Source organism: Myotis yumanensis, unplaced genomic scaffold (genome assembly GCF_028538775.1).
Source record: "Myotis yumanensis isolate MYYU_CA2020_CCGP unplaced genomic scaffold, mMyoYum1.0.hap1 SCAF_12, whole genome shotgun sequence".
In the NCBI taxonomy this organism is placed as follows: Eukaryota; Metazoa; Chordata; class Mammalia; order Chiroptera; family Vespertilionidae; genus Myotis; species Myotis yumanensis.
The window spans coordinates 7,801,380-7,820,002 of record NW_027223763.1 but is presented as its reverse complement, the minus strand read 5'-3'; the positions used below and the strand labels follow the sequence as shown (position 1 = coordinate 7,820,002).

At 55.1% G+C, this 18,623-nt stretch overlaps 1 protein-coding gene across 1 annotated transcript in view; it reads left to right on the top strand.

The window, feature by feature from the left end:
• The window catches only part of OLFML2A (olfactomedin like 2A), a 27,979-nt gene extending 9,356 nt beyond the window's left edge, over nt 1-18,623 (top strand). Inside the window, exons 3-8 of the mRNA XM_070430705.1 lie at nt 4,597-4,704; nt 7,374-7,589; nt 9,455-9,698; nt 12,072-12,302; nt 13,553-13,738; nt 15,039-18,623. Coding sequence (XP_070286806.1) covers nt 4,597-4,704; nt 7,374-7,589; nt 9,455-9,698; nt 12,072-12,302; nt 13,553-13,738; nt 15,039-15,643 — 1,590 coding nt within the window. The 3' untranslated portion in view covers nt 15,644-18,623. The remainder of the gene's footprint in view (nt 1-4,596; nt 4,705-7,373; nt 7,590-9,454; nt 9,699-12,071; nt 12,303-13,552; nt 13,739-15,038) is intronic.

Genomic DNA, 18,623 nt, shown 5'->3' with positions numbered 1-18,623 from the left:
ACTGGCCCACGCCCTCACATCATGGCAGGTAGCCTCAAGGCTGTAGCATCCTTTATGGGAATTTTGTGCTCACACCATCACCACCCCACGCCATAGGCAGATTAGAAAGAAGCACCAGCTCTCGGGGTCACAGCACAGCCGTGCCAGCAGCGACCACCAGGACCCAGGGCGTGGATGGGCATGTGCAGGCGAGATCGGTCCCACAGCCAGCTAGGCCCCTTTGTGCCATTCCTACCGCTCAGCTCGGTGCTTAGCGGGCTGGGATTTGAACCCAGGCCCTGCTGGGTCCAGAGCTGTTCTGAACCACAGCGCTCTCTTGTTTGCCTTTTGGAATGGACCAGATACCTTGGCGCTTTTGAGAGTATCTTTTTACCTTATAATTTCTTCCAAACATGTGGGTGTCACGATTGGGAAGTTGACTGAGCTGTTTGTTACCCTCCTTGTCAGCTAACAGGTTAGCTTGCCATTCTCATGGATGCTGGCAGAAGACACAAGCCTCCTGGGTCAGAAACAAAGGACTTTATTACTCAGAGCAGCCAGAGTTCCTACATGTTCTTGCCCTGGTTCTCCCACTCCAATCCCCGCAGGGTGATAGAGTGAGGGCCAGGTGACACTTGCACACAGAGTGGGGTGTTTTTCAAAAGAGGTGTCCCAACTTGGAGGATGCAAATCTTTTATAATGGGCGCTGCGCACGCCTTCCCGGCTGCAGAAGGAACACCGTCTCTATGCCCCACGGCTGTTCACTGTACGACGAGATGGCCTGGAACCAGGACGGCCAGTGCCTCCGCCTGCAACACACACAGAAAAGCAAGAGACCCAGGAAGAATTGTCTCCCGACACTGGACATTCCGCTAAAGATGTTTTCCTTACATTTACCTTTAGTTGTATTAGTGTAACAATTGAATGGATACCAAAACTCTCAAAGTTGGGGTGGGGGTGGGGGGTTGTTGACTTTTAAGCTAAGGGGCCTCTGATAACTTGGCGGTCCCTGGACCACACTGCCTCCTGGGGCCTCACTAGGGCCCTGCAGACCCCAGGCACTGAAGCCATAGGCCAGTCTCCAGCTCCAGGGACAAACGCAACTTCTGCTCAAGTCCACTTCTCAATAACTAAATAACTTCTCAAAATACTGGACAGGAGGCTACTCAAAACCTTTCCGTAAAAGCTGGCTAGCATCGTCCTTACCCTGGAGAGGGAACTTATGGTCCCAGCTTTACTTGTGGAGGAATCTGAGGCCCAGAGAGAGACTGTGACTTGCCTACAGTCACACAGCAAGAAATGGCCAGCACTAGGATTTGAGCTCTGGAATTCTCTGCTGTGCCCCCTTGCCCATGGGAGGGGTCTCTGGCACACAGGAGCCCATGGGGGGTTTCATTTAGCCTTAAAGGACTGGAGCAGGGTGACAGCAGGTGGGGTTGCAGGAAGAAGAGAGGATATTCTGCCTCATTGATACCCCAGAAACAGAGGCGGGTACCTCAGGGGTACCCACAGAACCCCAAGAGGAGAAGGGGGCAGGGAAAGTATGACACAGGGCTGAGGCCTCTCCCATTTGGCTTGGCTCTCCCTCCCTCAGCAGGAGGCTCTCTGTGGGCAGCCCCGAGGAGCAGTTAGAGGAAGCCGTGGAGAGGGTAGAGGGCACCCCTGCCTTATGCCCACCCCTCATCCCTACCAATCCCTTCTCCTCAAGCTAAGAAATCCAGCTCTGATTTCGCCTCGGTTACTTGCTTCTGAGCAGGAGTGAGGGGATTCCAGGTCCCCATACCTCTCACCTCTCCACTCCCCTCCCTTGAACACAAAGCAGATATAGCCCCATCCTTGAGGAATCCCCAGTCTTATGGGGACATAGCTCCTGACCCCAATAATGGCAGCATGATTGGTGCTGGGTCGGGGAACGTCCCAGGGACCGTGGGAACCAAGAGGAGGAGGTAGCATTAGAACTGGGCTTTGAGGGATGTGTAGGAGTCTCTCGGGCAGAGCAGAAATTCGGGCATTCTGGGTGAGAGCAAGTGGAGCGTGTGTGGCACGGGATGCTTCCCTGCCCTCTCTCCGCTTCAGCCCCACAAGCCGCCTGTCGGTGTCTCTAACACAGCGCTCCTCAAGCTATCTATGGTGAAAGACCAGTTGTTTTAAAAAGCCTGTCAAGAACCAGTACTTCTGTAAAATACTCCAAAAATTAATTCTTAGAAAAATGAAACAAAAATACACAGGCACAATACAAGTCCAGTGTTTGATTATTGAGAGTCAACATATGAAATTGCTCTGCCAAATGCTGCAAAAGTCTATAAACGCCTCTCTCACTGTTGAGAAGCATCGTATCACAGAGGAGTAGGGAGCAGGTTGGCCCGGCGCTGGTCCGCAGACCACACTTGGAATAGCCCGGCTCGAACACACCATGTTTCCTCCCACCGCCAGCTCTTTGCACAAGCTGCTCCCTTCGCCTAGAATGCCTTTCTCCTGCCATCTTTGCTTTCTCAGTGCTCAGCTCAATCAAAACTTCTTCCCTGGCAGACTTGACTAATTCATACCGGCTCCCAGACAAGGTCACGCCTCACCACGAATGCTCTGGGCACCTGTGTGTTACCGTCTGCGTTCCCAGAACCGGCACCTCTCGGTTACTCTCTGCATTCCTTGCCGGCCTGTGAAGGACCATGAAGCCTTGTGTCTGTCTTGCTCATCACTGTCCTTAGTGCCTGGCCCAGCATAAACATTTGCTGAGGCTGAAGAGGGGAGCAGGGGCAGGTCACGGAGGGTGCAGATGCCAGGCTCAGGAGATGACAGTCACATGTGGGCAGTGGGGAGCCACAGGAAGTTATCCACAGGGGAGAGCCTCATGGTCATAGCTGAGCTTTAGGAAGCCAGTTTATATATATATATATATATATATATATATATATATATATATATATATATAAAATTGATTTCAGAGAGGAAGGGAGAGAGAGAAACATCCATGATGAGAGAGAATCATTGATTGGCTGCCTCCTGAACGTCCCCTACTTACCCTTGGCTGGAATCAAACCAGGGACCCTTCAGTCTGCAGGCCGATGCTCTACCCACTGAGCCAAACCGGCCAGGGCTAGGAAGCCAGTTTTGGTGTCAGCAGAGTGAAGCTGGAAGGTTCCCATTTAGCCTCCTGGCCGGTAGTCGTTATTGCTGATATCCATGAGGCCCTTGCTGTGTGCTCACTCTGTGCTGAGCCCTGTCCCGTTTACTGCTCCTCAAAATCCTATTGCCCCATTTCACAGAGAAGGAAGCCGAGGCACAGAAGGATCTATGTGCATGGTTCTCAGACTATGCTCCACCAAGCCCTGCGGGTACCGGGCAACCTCATGGCCTAAGCAAGGTTGTAGGGGAGCAGGGAGGACTCAAAGCCCTACCCCTGCTCCCATCAGAGCCCCCACCCCCTGTTTCTGTTTTAGAGAGCCGCGTCTACTCAGAGAAAAGCTCTCTGCTTAAAACAGCTTGAATACCCCTGGGAGAATGGGAATAAAACTGTTTTGGAAGCAGCGGGCCAGGGCCAGACGGGAGCGCTGGCCTGCTCGGGCCCTGAGAAATGCTGCAGGGCTGGGAGGGGGGCCGTGCTGGAGGGCGGCTGGAGGAGCTGCCCTGCCGAGGAGCCAGGGAAGCTGATTTCCCAGCTAGCCCCTTGTCCCTGACACTCACTGTCATCCTAGCCATCTGGAGGGAAATGTCATATCCTGATGAGGTGTGAGAGCGAGGGGGAGGGGAGGGGCCGCTATAGTGAAGAGCCCTGGTCTGGAGACCCAGCATTGTCCACTGACCTGCCGTGCAGGCCCCACCCCCTTCTTTCTTACCCTCAGTTTCCCCATCTGAACACAAAACAGGAGCAGTAAAGCATGATAGGCCCTAGCATAGAGCACCTGGGTGGCCTCGGGCAGTCACTTCCCCTCTCTAAGTTGCAGCTTCCCAATTTATACGATGAAGACAAAAGGTATCCAAACTGTGTTTTGGTTGGGTCCCTAGAACAGACCCTGAGGCGGGTGATCTGTGTGCCGGTGACTTACAATGGAAGTGCTCCCAGGAGAAAGTGGGAGACGTGGGGGCAGGAAGGGAAGGCAGCCCAGCAGGCTGTGGTCACAGGCCAAGTGCCGGCCTCAGCCCCAGGGGACGCTGGAGTATAAATGATGGCCCTTCGATGCCCACACCAGTCAGACATTGCCAGGAGGACATGTGCTCCCAGACACTCTGGAGGCAAAGTGGCTCTTTGAAGAGAGTCACAGATGCAGGCCGGTCCAGAGAGGCCCCTGGAAGCCAGGCATGGGCACAAGAAACAGTAGGAGGGTCCCCAGGGGGTTATGGTTAGAGCTGCCTCTACGTACCTCTGGGGGTGTTGTGAGGATTATGTGAAATAGCCCATTAAAGCCCCTAGCACCGTGCCTGCCATGTGGCAAGCACTCAAAAGATGGAATCTGCTGCTTTTCTCGTGATTATTAGCAGGCGAGGCCTAGTGGGTGCCGAGGGCCCACGCAGGCCATTCTGAGCCCCTGGAGTTGTGCGCCGAGGTGGGACTCCTTGCGCCCTTCATGCGGGTCCTGTGCTCTGCCCTCCCCCCTGACTTGCCCTTCCCCGGGCAGCTGCAGTCCATGGTGGACCTCCTGGAGGGCGCCCTGTACAGCATGGACCTGATGAGAGTGCACGCCTACGTCCACAAGGTGGCCTCCCAGATGGACACGCTGGAAGAGGTAAGAGGGGGGCTCGGGCCAGAGGCCAGGCTGGCACCGTGCTGGGGGCCTGGGCAGGGTCTCTCTTGACCCTGGTGGCTGCTGACAGCTGGACTCCAGCAGAGCTGGGAGGGGGAGACGCAGGCCATAGGGTCCAGACAGTGGGGAAGAGGTCTGACGGGCTCCAGGGCCTGCGGGAAACTGGAAGGCTGGGTGGAGAAACTGAGGCACCTGCTGCTTGTATGGAAGGGGTGGGGAGGGGGCTGGAACCTGTACTTGCCCTCAGTTCACCAAGACCAGGACATACACATTGCAAGCTTCAGGGCCACCCTTCTCATAAATGCCACGTGAGTGGTGCCCCCCTGAGGTGGTGCATCATGGAGATGCCCCGTGACTGGCTGAACCCACGGGGGCCAGGCTCAAGGCACCTACCACGGAGACAGTGTCTTCTCCTGGTCAGGGCCACTGGGCTGGAGGACGGGCAGGCGGCTAGGACTGCCCACCCGAGGACAGGGACAGAGCTGGGCGAGCAGGGGTTCCAGGCTGCAGGTTCGAGGTTTGCATCTCTGCTGGCACGGCCTGGCCTCCGCCTGTTTCCTGCATCCGGCCTCTGCTGGGAGCCTGGGACATGCAGCTGCCAGGAGCGGGCGTGGGGGCTTCCTTTCCCAGCTTCCTTTCCAGAGGGAGGGGGCACCTGGGCATCCTGTGCCCAGGGTGGGAGATTAACCCCTTACTAGCCCCAAAGTTGGGGGTCACAGTGGCTTTAATTACTCAACAAGTGTTTGGTGAGTATCTACTATGTGCCAGGTAATACTGACCAACTGAATTTCTACTGGGCACCAGTGTTTTCTGTGCCCCTAGTACATGCCAGGCTCTCTTCTTGCTGACTCAACAGTTATCCTTTGATTTTCCGCTTGCAATCTAAGGAAATGTTAACTCACTTCACACAACTGTGAGCCAGACAGTCTGGAGGGGATGTCTGCTGGGCCTGGAACAAATCAGAAATGATTTCCACAGCCACAAGGAAATGATTTTTAATTCTCTCCTGTTTTGCATTATCTGTGCTTTGCTTCTGTTCACTAAGTGATACGACAAAGTTTGTTGCTAGCCTGGGAGGAGTGGGGAGCACAGCCTCGCTCGGGGGAGCTGGCTCCGTCTCCCTCTTCCCTTTCAACAGAAGTTCTCAACCGGGGGCCTCTGCTCCCCAGGGGACAGTTGGCAGTGTCGGGAGACATTTTTGGTTGTCACAGTTTGGGGGAGTGGGTGGTGGATGCTACTTATTGGCTTCTAGTTGGATAGGTGCCAGGGATGCTGCTAAGCATCCTGTAATGCACAGTAATGCTTAGGACACACACACACACACCCGACCCACCCAAAGCACAGCTGCCTGACAAGTGTCAGCAGTGCTGAGGCTGAGAAACTTGCCTTGCCCAGGTGACTTCTGTCTTCCGGGCAATCTAGTTTAGAACTCACTTTCTTGTTCTTAGCATCTCTGCGCGTCACCCTGATATTTAGTTGTTGTGATAAAGATCCTCATTTAACAGGCAAGGACATGGAGGCTCAGAGAGGTCCAGTCACCAGCTCAGGGCTTCTCAGCCAGGAAGGGGTGAGCAAGGATTTGAACCCAGCTCTGTCCGACCCCTGCCTGCTGCCTCTTGGTCCCTGAACCTGTTCACACCCAGGTTATATCCTCCGTAAACATTTCTACCGGTGAGAGTCGGACGCTCCAGGGCTGCACAGCAAAGAGGTGCTTCCTGCATCTGACTCTCATTTCTCCTGCTTCAGCTGAGAAGTGGACTTGACACAGGAATTCCATACATACCCAGCCTGCTGGGGCTTTAGGGACCTGGGGCTGCTACCAGGCCACCCAGCTTCCCTGAGTCCTGCCCAATGGACAAGGTCAGCCTGGGCAACAGCCTGGCGATGGGGATCCCTGGGTTGGGGGATCACAGAGAGAACGCGGAGATTCTGAGCAGTCCTTTTTCCAGCAGGATTCAGAACCAAGGACCATGAGGGGGTGGATGGGGGCTGCTAAAACCAGGTGGGGTCCCCAGCAAGTGGGGGACAGGTGGGCAGGAGCAGAAACCTGGGAGTAAAAGCGGTGCTCAGTGCAGTGGGAGGAGACTGGGGACCAGGAGGGATCAGCGTCTCACCCATCGCAAAACCCCAAAGAGTTTCATTATTTGAGCATGTTATTCAAAGAAGGTATTTATGTATCTCTTGTGAAATTAAGAGGTAATTTTAAAGTAGCAACTTAAATGACGAATTCATACGGTGGCAGACTGTGCGTCCAGCAAAGGAATGGCCAGCACTATATACACAGACATGGGAGAGTTCTCAAGATCGGCTCAAGTGAAAAAGCAAAGTGTTAGGGAAGAAAAAAGGAAAATCCATAATCATTGGCTGAGAAACAAAAGTGGGAGGAGGACATATTTTATACCCGTTTGTATCTTTTTAATGTAGCACTGTGAACATATTTCATCTAATTTTTCATTCATTCACTTTTTATATAAAGCATAACGACAGGGCTTTTTAGCGGCATGCTTTACTCCAGCCCTGCTCGCTGGTGCTGCCCCTGCGCGTGAAAATGGGCAGCAAAGTCCCATGGCAGGAGCCAGGGCGTCCCCCGGGGAGGAGGGGTGGGGAGGCCAGCGGAGGAGGCTGGAAAGACCTCGGGTCCGCCCCCACAGAGCATCAAGGCCAACCTGAGCCGCGAGAACGAGGTGATGAGGGAGAGCATGCGCCACTTCAGCGAGCAGCTGAAGCACTACGAGAACCAGTCGGCCATCATGCTGAGCATCAAGAAGGAGCTCTCCAGCCTGGGCCTCCAGCTGCTGCAGAAGGACTCGGCCACAGCCCCTGCCGCCGCCCCCGCCCCCGCCCCCGGCCCTGGTAGCAAGGCTCAGGTGAGACCATGGCTCTGATTACGGGTGGGCTTGGGAGCACAGTGTGCCAGGGCCTCAGCCCTGAGGGCAGCTGGGTGGGTCTGGGGCTGTAGGACAGGGCTGAGTGCTGGAGAGTCCACGGCAGGGCGGGTGCAGAGGGTGCCTGCTATTCAGTGAGCACCATCGGCCAGGTGAGCTGGGAGCAGCCGCGGGGATCTAGCCGAGGAGTCCGCTCCCTAAGCCAAGCACTTGGCAGAATTCTCATTCCCATTTCCAAACTAGTGGGGACAGGGTCATCGGGATGACCCTTCCTGCCTGGCCCTGGGAGACCAGGTCTGTTGCAGCCAACCACTTCTAGCCGCCCCTGCTGTGGCTGGGCCGCTGTCTGGGTCAAGTTTGCTCAGGGGTAGATAGGCAATGCCTCGCGGATCCCTGCACAGTAACGCCACATCATCCAACCCAACCTGGGGTGAAGGACTCCTGCAGCAAACCCCCAGACATGCTCAAGCTCAGAGCACAGAGTGAGCAGAGGTTTGTCACAGGCACAGCCACCCTTGACATATAACACACTGTTGTGCAAGTTTGACAAAGGCCCTCCTGCAGGCAAACGCACTGAGGAAAAGGGAGTCCCTCTGGGCAGATAAATTAGAAAGAGTAGCCCCCTTGAGTGGACAGATTGTACAAAGGCTCCTTCTGTTGAGCGACACACCAGGGCGTGAGGCTTGGCTAATGGAGTAAGACCAGATTTCAGCCCCATTCGTGCCCCTTCGCCAGTCACCTGTGTGCAGGACACAACCCGCACCGCTCACAGCGAGCGGCCTTGTTTTTGGTGAGTGGGGGATGGAGGGAGCTGCTGTTGTAGATTCCTGCATCGAACCCGACTCCCTCACAGACATCATCTTAGTTCATCCCATAGCCACCTGCCAGGAGGGATGCTCATCGCCCATTTGGCCGATGAGGAAACGTGGACCGTGGGGAGAGGGTGTCTGCACTGGGACCAGAAGGGGCTGTGTGCCTGCCGAGCCCATGCTGTCCATTGCCACCCTCGGCCTCCTGTGCTGACATTGTGATGATGGGGCCATTGGCATCTGAACCGGAACCACCTAGGGCTGGAGCCTTGGCCCAGAGCTGGCTTTCTGCTGGTTCTCCTGCCAGTTCCACAGACGTGAATGAACCATGCAGAGTCCAGATTCTGTCCTTGCTCTGCCTAACGGAGGTTGACGTCACAGGCCCTGTGTTCTCGTGCCAAGCCAGCACCAAGGGCATTTAAAAGGGAAGGAAAAGAACAAAATTTACGAAATGTTAGGAACTGCATGCCCTAAGGGCAATGCCTGGGTGACCAGCCGTCCCAGGAGTGCCAGTCTGCCCAGGGCTGAAGGGTTCCCGGGATGCGGACTTTCAGTGCTGAGACCGGGAAAGTTCCAGGCACACTGGGAGGAGCTGGTCACCTTGCCGAGGAGCCTGAGAACCCCTCCTCTGCCCATAAACAAAGACCAGTGAGTGACAGAGACAGAGATGAGAAGCTGACCTGGTGGTCGCTACCTCCCCATGGAGCTGACTATTGTAGTCAACCCCTTTGGGGAGTGTATAGGAGTTAAGAAATGGGACAGGAATCTAACCCACCAGGCTGGCCGTCAAGCCTGCAGGGGAGCTAGAGAGCCGAGTGGGGAAACAGATACACCCCGGTCATGGATGTAGCCACTATGGGAGGAAAGCTGTGGCTATGAGCTCCTGGGATGCATGGGGTACTCTGAGCACCAAATCCATGACCAGGCAGCTGCCACAGATGGGTTGAGTCCTTCCAGCCCCCACATGCTGAGCCTCCATGACACCCCCACAATATCCCTTCTACCAGCCCCAAGTCTGAGATTTCCCTTCTCTCCTAGGACACAGCTGGAGGGAAAGGCAAAGACAGCAACAAATACGGCAGCACGCAGAAGAGCTTCGCAGACAGGGCCCTCCCAAAACCTCCTAAGGAGAAGCTGCTGAAGGTGGAGAAGCTGAGAAAGGACGGTGGCCAGGGTCGATTCCCTCAGCCCACAATCAGGCCCCGGGCCCTGGCCCAGCAGCAGGCGGTGATCCGAGGCATCACCTACTACAAGGCGGGCAGCAGGGAGGCGACTGAGGCTGGTGAGTTGGAGGGGGATTGAAACCTTGGGGATGGGGCTTGCTGATGGCTGGCCACAGCCCAAGGATGTCCCACAGGGACCCAGGGTCTTCTCTACAGTCCCAGAGTTCAACTCCGCTGGTTGCCTGTTGGTGCCCTTCGCTCATGCACACAGTGGGATAATATCGCCTCATGGGGTTGTGCGGATGGAATGATAGAATCAACACCATGGGCCACTCAGTTCCTTTCCAGATTCACAGCCGTCTCCACCCTCACTGGACTTCTCCTCCTTCATCCAAAGATTTGCTGCAGGTCCACTGTGTACTTGCTGTATTGCCCAGAGATTCTGCCTAATATGGAGCTCACAGTCCAGTGCAGTGATGGCGAACCTATGACACGCGTGTCAGAGGTGACACACGAACTCATTTTTTTGGTTGATTTTTCTTTGTTAAATGGCATTTAAATATCAAAAATATAAATCTTTGTTTTACTATGGTTGCAAAGATCAAAAAATTTCTATATGTGACACGGCACCAGAGTTAAGTTAGAGTTTTTCAAAATGCTGACACCCCGAGCTCAAAAGGTTCGCCATCACTGGTCTAGTGGGAAAAACCGAATCCATGGCCAGGCAGCTGCCACAGGTGGGGTGAGAACGCAGGGCTGCAGCCAGGCCCGGGTTCTAAAACGTGACGTGGGCCCTTTGGGACACTGCATGTTTCCAGACTGGCCTTGGGATGGATGGCCTCTCCGGCACCTCCCACTTCTTACTCCCCAAAGAAGAGCCCACAGACACCTGTAATCTCCCTGCAGCCCCTTGATGGATCACAGTGAAGGACAACAAAGTAATTAACTAGAGACAAAAGTTCCAAGAGTAGCCAAATTTCTGGGCCACCACCACTAGTGTGGCTCCTGGCTCTTCCTCCAAGACCCTCTGCAGACGCCTGCTCTTCTCTGATGTCCCTGAGAATGTCCCAAGCCTGCTCCCCTTTCCTGGGTCCTGCTGACCACCTCCTCCACAAGGCCCTCTGCCCAGCCTGTGTCCAAGGGAGCTGGGAGGGGGGACTGTGAGGAGCCTGTCTCCTTCAAGAGCCCCTCAATTCTTGGTTTCTCAGGGCTCAGGGGAGACCCCCTTAGCCCCCGGTGCCAGCTGCTGGCCCTAAGTCCTGCCAGCTCAGCCTGGTCGGCACGGAGCCTCTGACCCCTGGCTGGGACACTGCTCAAGAACAGCTGCAGGCATCTGACTCTGCCAGCGAGGCCCGTGGGAACAAGCCCCTGCCCTGGCAGGCTGCCCAAGCCAGGCCCCCAGGAGGCCCCCCGACCAGAGGGTGTGCCCCCATTCCTGAGAGACTTCTGGGCTGCCCTGCAGTGAGTCGTGGCTACACCTGTGTGCAGAGAGGAAGCCCAGGCCAGGAAGAAATCAGGTCCTGGTCCTGGAATCCAGGGCCCTCAGGGCACCCCCAGTCCATCACAGCAACAACACCATTCCTTTGTCCCCGGCATCACAGTTTTCTGTACTTTCACCCGGTATCATCCTGGACCCAGGTGAGGAACCCAGCTCAGAGAGGCGAAGTGACTGGCTCCACGTCTCACAGCGAGTTGTTGGGACTGGAACCCAGGTCAGCAGGCTGCAGAGCCTGCCTTGGACCCCTTCACAGCTCTGTCCCCAGCGCTGAGGGGTCTTTGTCCCTTTCTGTGTGTCATTGAGTCTGCTTTCCAGACCCGATCCAACCCAGCCGGGAGAAGTGTGTGCTCAGGGATGACCCAGGTGTCTCCAAACCAGGTCCCACGGGTGCTGAAAAAGGCCTCCTGTGAGCAAAGCCCGTGCCAGCAGGGGTGGGCGAAGAGGGGAAGGGGTTGCCAAGAAAGCTGAGAGACGGGGGATGGGAAATGAGGGGACAGAGAAGGACAGGGGCTGGGGTCCGGGAGGTAGCGGGAAGCTGGCTGCACCCGCCCCTCCGGCTGGAAGTGTCATATACTAGGTAAGAGAAACCTGAGGGTGGGTTCCAGGGGACAGGACTGGGAGAATGTCCGGAGATGGCTTTCTGCCTCCTGGAACGGAATCTAGGAAATGAAATAATTGGCACAGTGTGTCTGACACTTGGGAGGAAAGAGGTCTTGTATTTGGCAGAATCTGTGCAAATGTACACATTTTCCTATAATCAGCACCACAGCCTAACACGGTGGGCCTTTCGCTTCACAGAAGGGGAAGCTGAGGCCACTCAGCTGGGGGGCTCCGAGCTGGTCTGCTGCCCACAAAGCCCACTTTTCGAGGCCTTTCACGCCCCAGGCCTCCCCTGTCCTCCGCATGGCCCCAGAGCTGGGCGCCTGCCGGCCTGGGGAGGAGCCGGGAGCAGCAGGTGCTGCTAGGAGGTGAGCGCAGGGTCTTCTCTCCACAGACAACGCCCTCAGGGGCACTTCCTGGCTGGAACAGCTGTCGCCCAGGGAGGAGGGCAGGCCGCCCGAGCCCAACTCTGCGGAACATGAGGAGGCTGGGCCCCGGGCTTCTGAGGGAGCAGCCTTGGCCCCTGGCACCCCTTCCTCGAGGCCAGCCACCACCCCAAGCCCCAGTGCCACCACCAGTCCCCTGCCCACTGAGCCACCTTCACACCCAGAAGTCCCCAGGCAAGGTGAGTAAGCCTCCCAGGGGTCAGCAACCTACGCCCGTGGGCCTGATCCAGCCTGCAGCCTGTTTTTCTCCAGCCCTCCAGCTGTTTCTACATGGTAAGGGGTTGTTTAAAAAAGGAGAAGATGGGGCAAAAGTATGTGGTCTGGCAAACCTAAAATGTTTACCATCTGATCCTTTACAGAAAAAGCTTAACAACATTTACAACGAAACAGGTATTTTCAACAAGTTCTTTTTTAAAAAATATATTTTTATGGATTTCAGAGAGGAAGGGAGAGGGAGAGAGAGATAGAAACATCAATGGTGAGAGAGAATCATTGATCAGCTGCCTCGTGCATGCCCCCACTGGGGATCAAGCCCGCAACCCGGGCATGTGCCCTTGACTAGAATTGAACCTGGGATCCTTTAGTCCGCAGGCTGACGCTCTATCCACTGAGCCAAACTGGCTAGGGCTCAGCAAGTTCTTTTTAAAAAGTCACCTAGAATCCCATCATCAAATCCAACAACTATTTTCACTTCCTTATTTCCTCTGTCCTGTCTCTGGCTCTGTTTTTAGGTACACATATGTGGGTTTTGGCTGGTGCCTTTGGTAGAAATCCTCCTCCGTAAGTCATCGAGCCCATCCATCTTGGGCATCTTACCTGCCCGCGACAGCAAGCCGTCCTGGGCCCGAGCACACGTCATTTTTAGGAATCTTTCCTCAGGATCCATCAGCAATTTGGACAACAGCTGCTCCTTAAACTGGTTTCCTCACAGCCTATTTCTAATGTCAGAAAATTGGACATAATCTAAAACTCTAACACTGAGGGGTCTGGTTTAATAAATTCAAGGGCACAGCTGTCGGGTGGCCTGGTAGAACCTAGAAGTCACATCATTAAAAGGCCATATACTGATGGGAGAAATTGCTGAGTTGGAGGGAAAAAGACAGGATATATTCGGAAGAACCATAGTTTTCAGAAGTACATCTGCATGACTGTACATGTAAAGGAAAGGAAGGAAATGTAACATGCTAGAAAGTTTCTTTGGGCGATGGAGTTCTGAATGGTTTTTATTTTCTCCTTTGCTGAAAGTTCTGTGTTGTGTTTTTTTTTTAATGATCAGACATTGCTTTGATCATGAGGGAAATAAAAACAAGAGGCTGCAAACAAAACATCAGGAGGGATTTAGGTTAGACCAGAGTGTTCCCAGGACTGTTGCCCGGACTCGGGGCCCGTGGGTCTGAGTACCAAATGCTGCTCCCCTCGCTCCCCACAGGCAGGGAGGCCAGCTGTGAGGGCACCCTCCGGACCGTGGACCCCCCCGTGAGGCACCACAGCTACGGGCGCCATGAGGGAGCCTGGATGAAGGACCCTGCTGCGCAGGATGACAGGATCTACGTCACCAACTACTACTATGGAAACAGCCTGGTGGAGTTCCGCAACCTGGAAAACTTCAAGCAAGGTCGGGGGCCCTGGAGATGGGAGCGGGCAGGGTGTGGGTGGCCTGGGAGAGTCCCCCATGGAGGGTTGGCCCCCTTTGGCTTGTGGTTTCCTGTGGTCCAGACTTCCCCAGCCTGGCCGAGCTCCAAATGTTCTGCCACCCCAAGAAGGGGAGTCGGGGGTACCCCCTAAGCGCTAGCACCTTGCCAGGAGCTGGAAGCCCCAGCAAAGAAGATGGACGAGGCCCTGATATCATGAGGGTAACTCACTGTCAAGGGGAGCAATATTTAGAGTTTCCACTGGTGCGTATTATATGCTAATCGCCTGTGTGAGTCAGCTCATGTTGTCTTTATAATCCAGGAGGTGGGGGTTACCACCCTGTTTTACAGGTGAGCAGGGCCCCAGGCCTCAGAGGAGCTGCAGGTCTGGGCAGGGAGGACAGAATGTTGGTTATCAGATCTGGGGCATGGTGGGGGAAGGGGTCATTTAGACATGGCCTACGCTCCAGAACTGAAGTCTTCCTTGGAAGGCAGAGACTTAAAGAAACAATTTGCGTACATGTAGTGTTAGAGGGAGAGCTCAGGGGGCAGTCGCAACCCTGCTGGGAGATCAGGGAAGACTTCCCAGAGGAGGTGACGCTGAGTTGAGCCCTAGGGGAGGGAGAGAAAGGAGAAGGAAAGGTGTTCCAGGCAAAGGCCCGGTGTGTGACGAGGTTCGGCAATGAGAAGAAGCACTGTGACATAGAAGGGGGGTGCAGGGCGCATAGTGAGAGAGTGGCGGAGGCCGGCTTTGTGTGCCTCATGAAAGAATTTGGACTTACCCTGAGAGCTGTGGTGTCACAGGGTATGACCTGGAACAGCTAACGTCCTTCCTCTGCCAGAGCAAATTGGCCTGGTCCCTGCCTCGAGGGGTGCAAAAGCCAATGAGAAAGGTGCAAAGACAAAGGTGTGGGAGGACAGAGGAGAGGCCCTGGCTCAAGCTGGGGAGATCAGAGGAAGCTTCGTGGAGGAGGCAGCATGGGCCAGGGCTCTGAGAGATAAGGGGGCCTTCCCAGGCAGATAGGATGGGGCCTGGCCGTCCAGATAAAAGGAGCAGCATGAGCCACAGCAGAGGCTGGCGTCAGCCTGTTTCCTCCTGGGCAGACGGGATACTAGTCCTTCCTTGGTGGGGCTGTGGGGATAGGACGATAGGCCCAGCTCCAGGCCCACAGCACACTCAGTACCCATGGCTTGCTGAGCCATCCCAGAGCCCTGGGTGGCCTCACTGGTCCCTGGAGCCTGGTGAGCCGAGGGCGGGTGTGACTAGCTGCCCTGCACACGCAGGTCGCTGGAGTAACATGTACAAGCTGCCCTACAACTGGATCGGCACGGGCCACGTGGTCTACCAGGGCGCCTTCTACTACAACCGGGCCTTCACCAAGAACATCATCAAGTACGACCTGCGCCAGCGCTTCGTGGCCTCCTGGGCGCTGCTGCCCGACGCCGTGTACGAGGACACCACGCCCTGGAAGTGGCGCGGGCACTCGGACATCGACTTCGCCGTGGACGAGAGCGGGCTGTGGGTCATCTACCCCGCGGTGGACGACAGCGACGGGGCCCAGCCCGAGGTGATCGTGCTGAGCCGCCTGGACCCGGGGGACCTGTCGGTGCACCGCGAGACCACGTGGAAGACGCGGCTGCGGCGCAACTCCTACGGCAACTGCTTCCTGGTGTGCGGCATCCTGTACGCCGTGGACACCTACAACCAGCGGGAGGGCCAGGTGGCCTACGCCTTCGACACGCACACGGGCACCGACGCCCGCCCGCAGCTGCCCTTCCTCAACGAGCACGCCTACACCACCCAGATCGACTACAACCCGAAGGAGCGGGTGCTGTACGCCTGGGACAACGGCCACCAGCTCACCTACACCCTCCACTTCGTGGTCTGAGCGGGGACTTGCGCCCACAGGAGAGGAGCGGCGCTGGGCACAGGGCTCTCCATAGCGACTCCTGCAAGGAACTCCATCAGCAAATATTTATTGGGGACGGGGTGGGGCCAGGGGCTAGGCATCCGGCATAGCCTGCAGAAAGCTTCCTGAGCGCCCAGTGGAGTAATCGTTGCTTCCACTGTGCCCAGAGCTTCATGAGCACTAACCCACCTCACCCTCCCAACAGCACCCTCGGAGGTAGAGATAGTTAAGCCCATTTCACAGGGGAAGACACTGAGGCTCAAAGAGACAACATTCCTTGCCTCAGGAGCCAGTTTGGATCAGGCAGGCCATGTGTCACAACAGCCTCATTTTACAGAAGAGACTTGACCATGCTGGCCCCTGTGTCTGTCCCTCTCCCCTCTCTCCTAATTTGTCTTGTTCTCACAACTCTGTCTCCCTTCCCAGGGCTTCTGAAAACCAGAGGCGTTTGGGACCAGTGCACTGATGTTGGGTGGAGGCCAGGCTCTGTGTGCCACCCCAGGTCCCCGTTCTGGCTGAGCGTTGGTGGCCCTGGGCTTCGGGCCCTTTGGCTAAGGTCCCTGCTCCTTGGCTGTGGCCAGGCCTCCTACCCTACCCCACCCGCTGTCCAACCACATTCCAAACCTCCATGGTCACCCAGCCACTGAGCAGAAACCACACCCCAAGAAAAATACCAGCCCCCCGTTCCAAGTTCCCCCTCCCTCTGTACTCAACTCTATTTTCTCTTCTTCCTCAGTGCTGTCATTTGTTTCTGCAGCAACAGCTGAGAAGGCTGCAGACAGCTGCCTGCCAGCAGCGACTCTACCAGGGCAGGGAGCCGGGCCAGCCCCCAGGCTCCCTCTCCACCCACAAGAGCTGACTCTGGCCACATACCCAGGCCCTGGGACCACTCCCCAGTCCCTTCCAGAGCCTCTGGGCCTGGGGTCTACCTTGTCCTTTCACTCTGGGCATTTCAAGCCACAACCTATATGCACTCAGGGATACCTCCAGGTCGGCCTTGAGCAAGACGCTAGGCCTGAGGTCAGGGTGGGGCCAGGACGAACCGGATTCCCTCTTCTTTGTCAGTCCTGACCTGGTCATTTGTGAGATGGCCCAGCAGCCTGGGGGGCTGGGGAAGGCGAGATCGGAGCAGTCAGGTCCAGGGGAGGCATCAGACCTGGTTGCAGGGAACAGCCGGAGCCCTTTTCCTGGCTTCAGAGATGTTGGTGCCAGGGCTGCCCCGAGCCCAGGACCTGGGGCTGAGCAGCACTGGTGGATGCCCCACCTGGAACTGCTGATGGCTCCCTGACCCTCAGATCCAGGCAACAAGACCTTGAAGCCTGCCCCTCATCTGCTGCGGACAGCCTTTAGAGCTGGAAAGTTCTCCAGTCCAACTCCCTGTTTCACCAAAGGAGAAATAGGCCCGGAAAGGTTTAGAGAGGGCACGGGCCACACTGGGAACAGGATACAGCGATTTCCTTCGGAAGGTCTCTGTCTACATCCTTTACTCTCCTGGCTTAGAGGCAGCTCTGCCTGGGAAGGCGATAGACCACCCAGCACCCAATCCATCCCAACACCTCAGAGACGTATTTACTGCTGATCCCTACACACCCAGACCCCGCTCCCGCGCATGCCAGCTCCTGGGTATCTGTCTATTTGGACACCCTGTTGTCACGTTAGGAACTCTAGCTGCATACCTGAGAGTGCAGGGAAATGCATTTTGTGCTGAGTACATTTCTTTGTATCGTCAGGTGATTTTGTATCGTCAGGCATTGTCAGGTGATGTTGTTTTGCTTAAGCTGTAACTCACCCCTGAAATAAAGGGGAACGATGACGCCCAGCCGAGCAAGGCCTGACTCATAGTGGTGGACACATCCAGCCTCCTCCACCCAAGCATCCCGCTCCACTCACAGGCCCGTAAGGGGGCTGCGTGTCCCTTGACCCTGGGTGTGGGTTTTACCAGACTGTGTCTTTTATGATATCACAGCCCAACCATGTGAGAAGTGTTCAGGCTCCTCTTTCTCCATTAATCTGAGAAAAGGCAAAGTGAGGATGGACTGATTTTGAAAAATTAAAGGACAAGCAAAATGGTTGTCTGGGAAGATGATTCTGGCTGCAGCCTCCAAACACTTCCTAAGCCTCTTCTGCTTTCAGGCCCTTGTATGTGGGCTGTGCGGTAGGAATAGTTACTTTCCTCACTTTACGGATAGACAAACTGCAGCCTAGAGAAGTTAAGTCGTGGAGGCAGTTAATGGAGGGCGAGGTTTCAAAATCAGGTAATAAACCATATTCATTGACTCATCAACCGTGTGCTAAGCAGGCCATGGGCTTATTCTTGCATCTCCACAACAATATAAGGCATATACTCTGAATATGCCCATTTTACAGATGAGGAAACTGAGATGAAAGGACTTATCTAAGGTCACAGTGCAGCTTAGTCTGTGGCAGAGTTGGGGTTTCAGGGCTCGTCAGTATATTTTCTATGCTAACTGTATGCCACCCTAGCAGCAGCTCTTAAAATGGTGGCTGTTGCTTTTATTCAGTGTGGCCAGGCCACAGGTTACATCCACATATGAGACCCAAGAAAAAGGTTGGGGTCAGCTTGGAAAGAGCCTTGAATGCCAAGCCAACCACATTTAGAACAAAGCCAAGTATAAATTAACAGAGAAAAGAAAATTCTAAGGCGATTAGGTTTATACCAAAGCCCCAAACTAACGGTTGTTAGGAATCTTGTAACCAGTCATGTTTTCTGTTTTGCTTTGGCCACTGGGAAGCTCAAAGTCAAATTTGTTATTATTTTTAACAACTGTACTGAGTCTCCCACTGGACTCTGGCTTCGTTCTAGTCTTCCTGCTTTTACCTTTACCCTAATCTCTTTATTTTTATTCTATTGTATTTTATCTATTTTTGTAAGTTGCCACAATCCCTTGTTTGCAACATAGTGGCGTATACCTAAATAAACACATGACCAAAAGCTTGA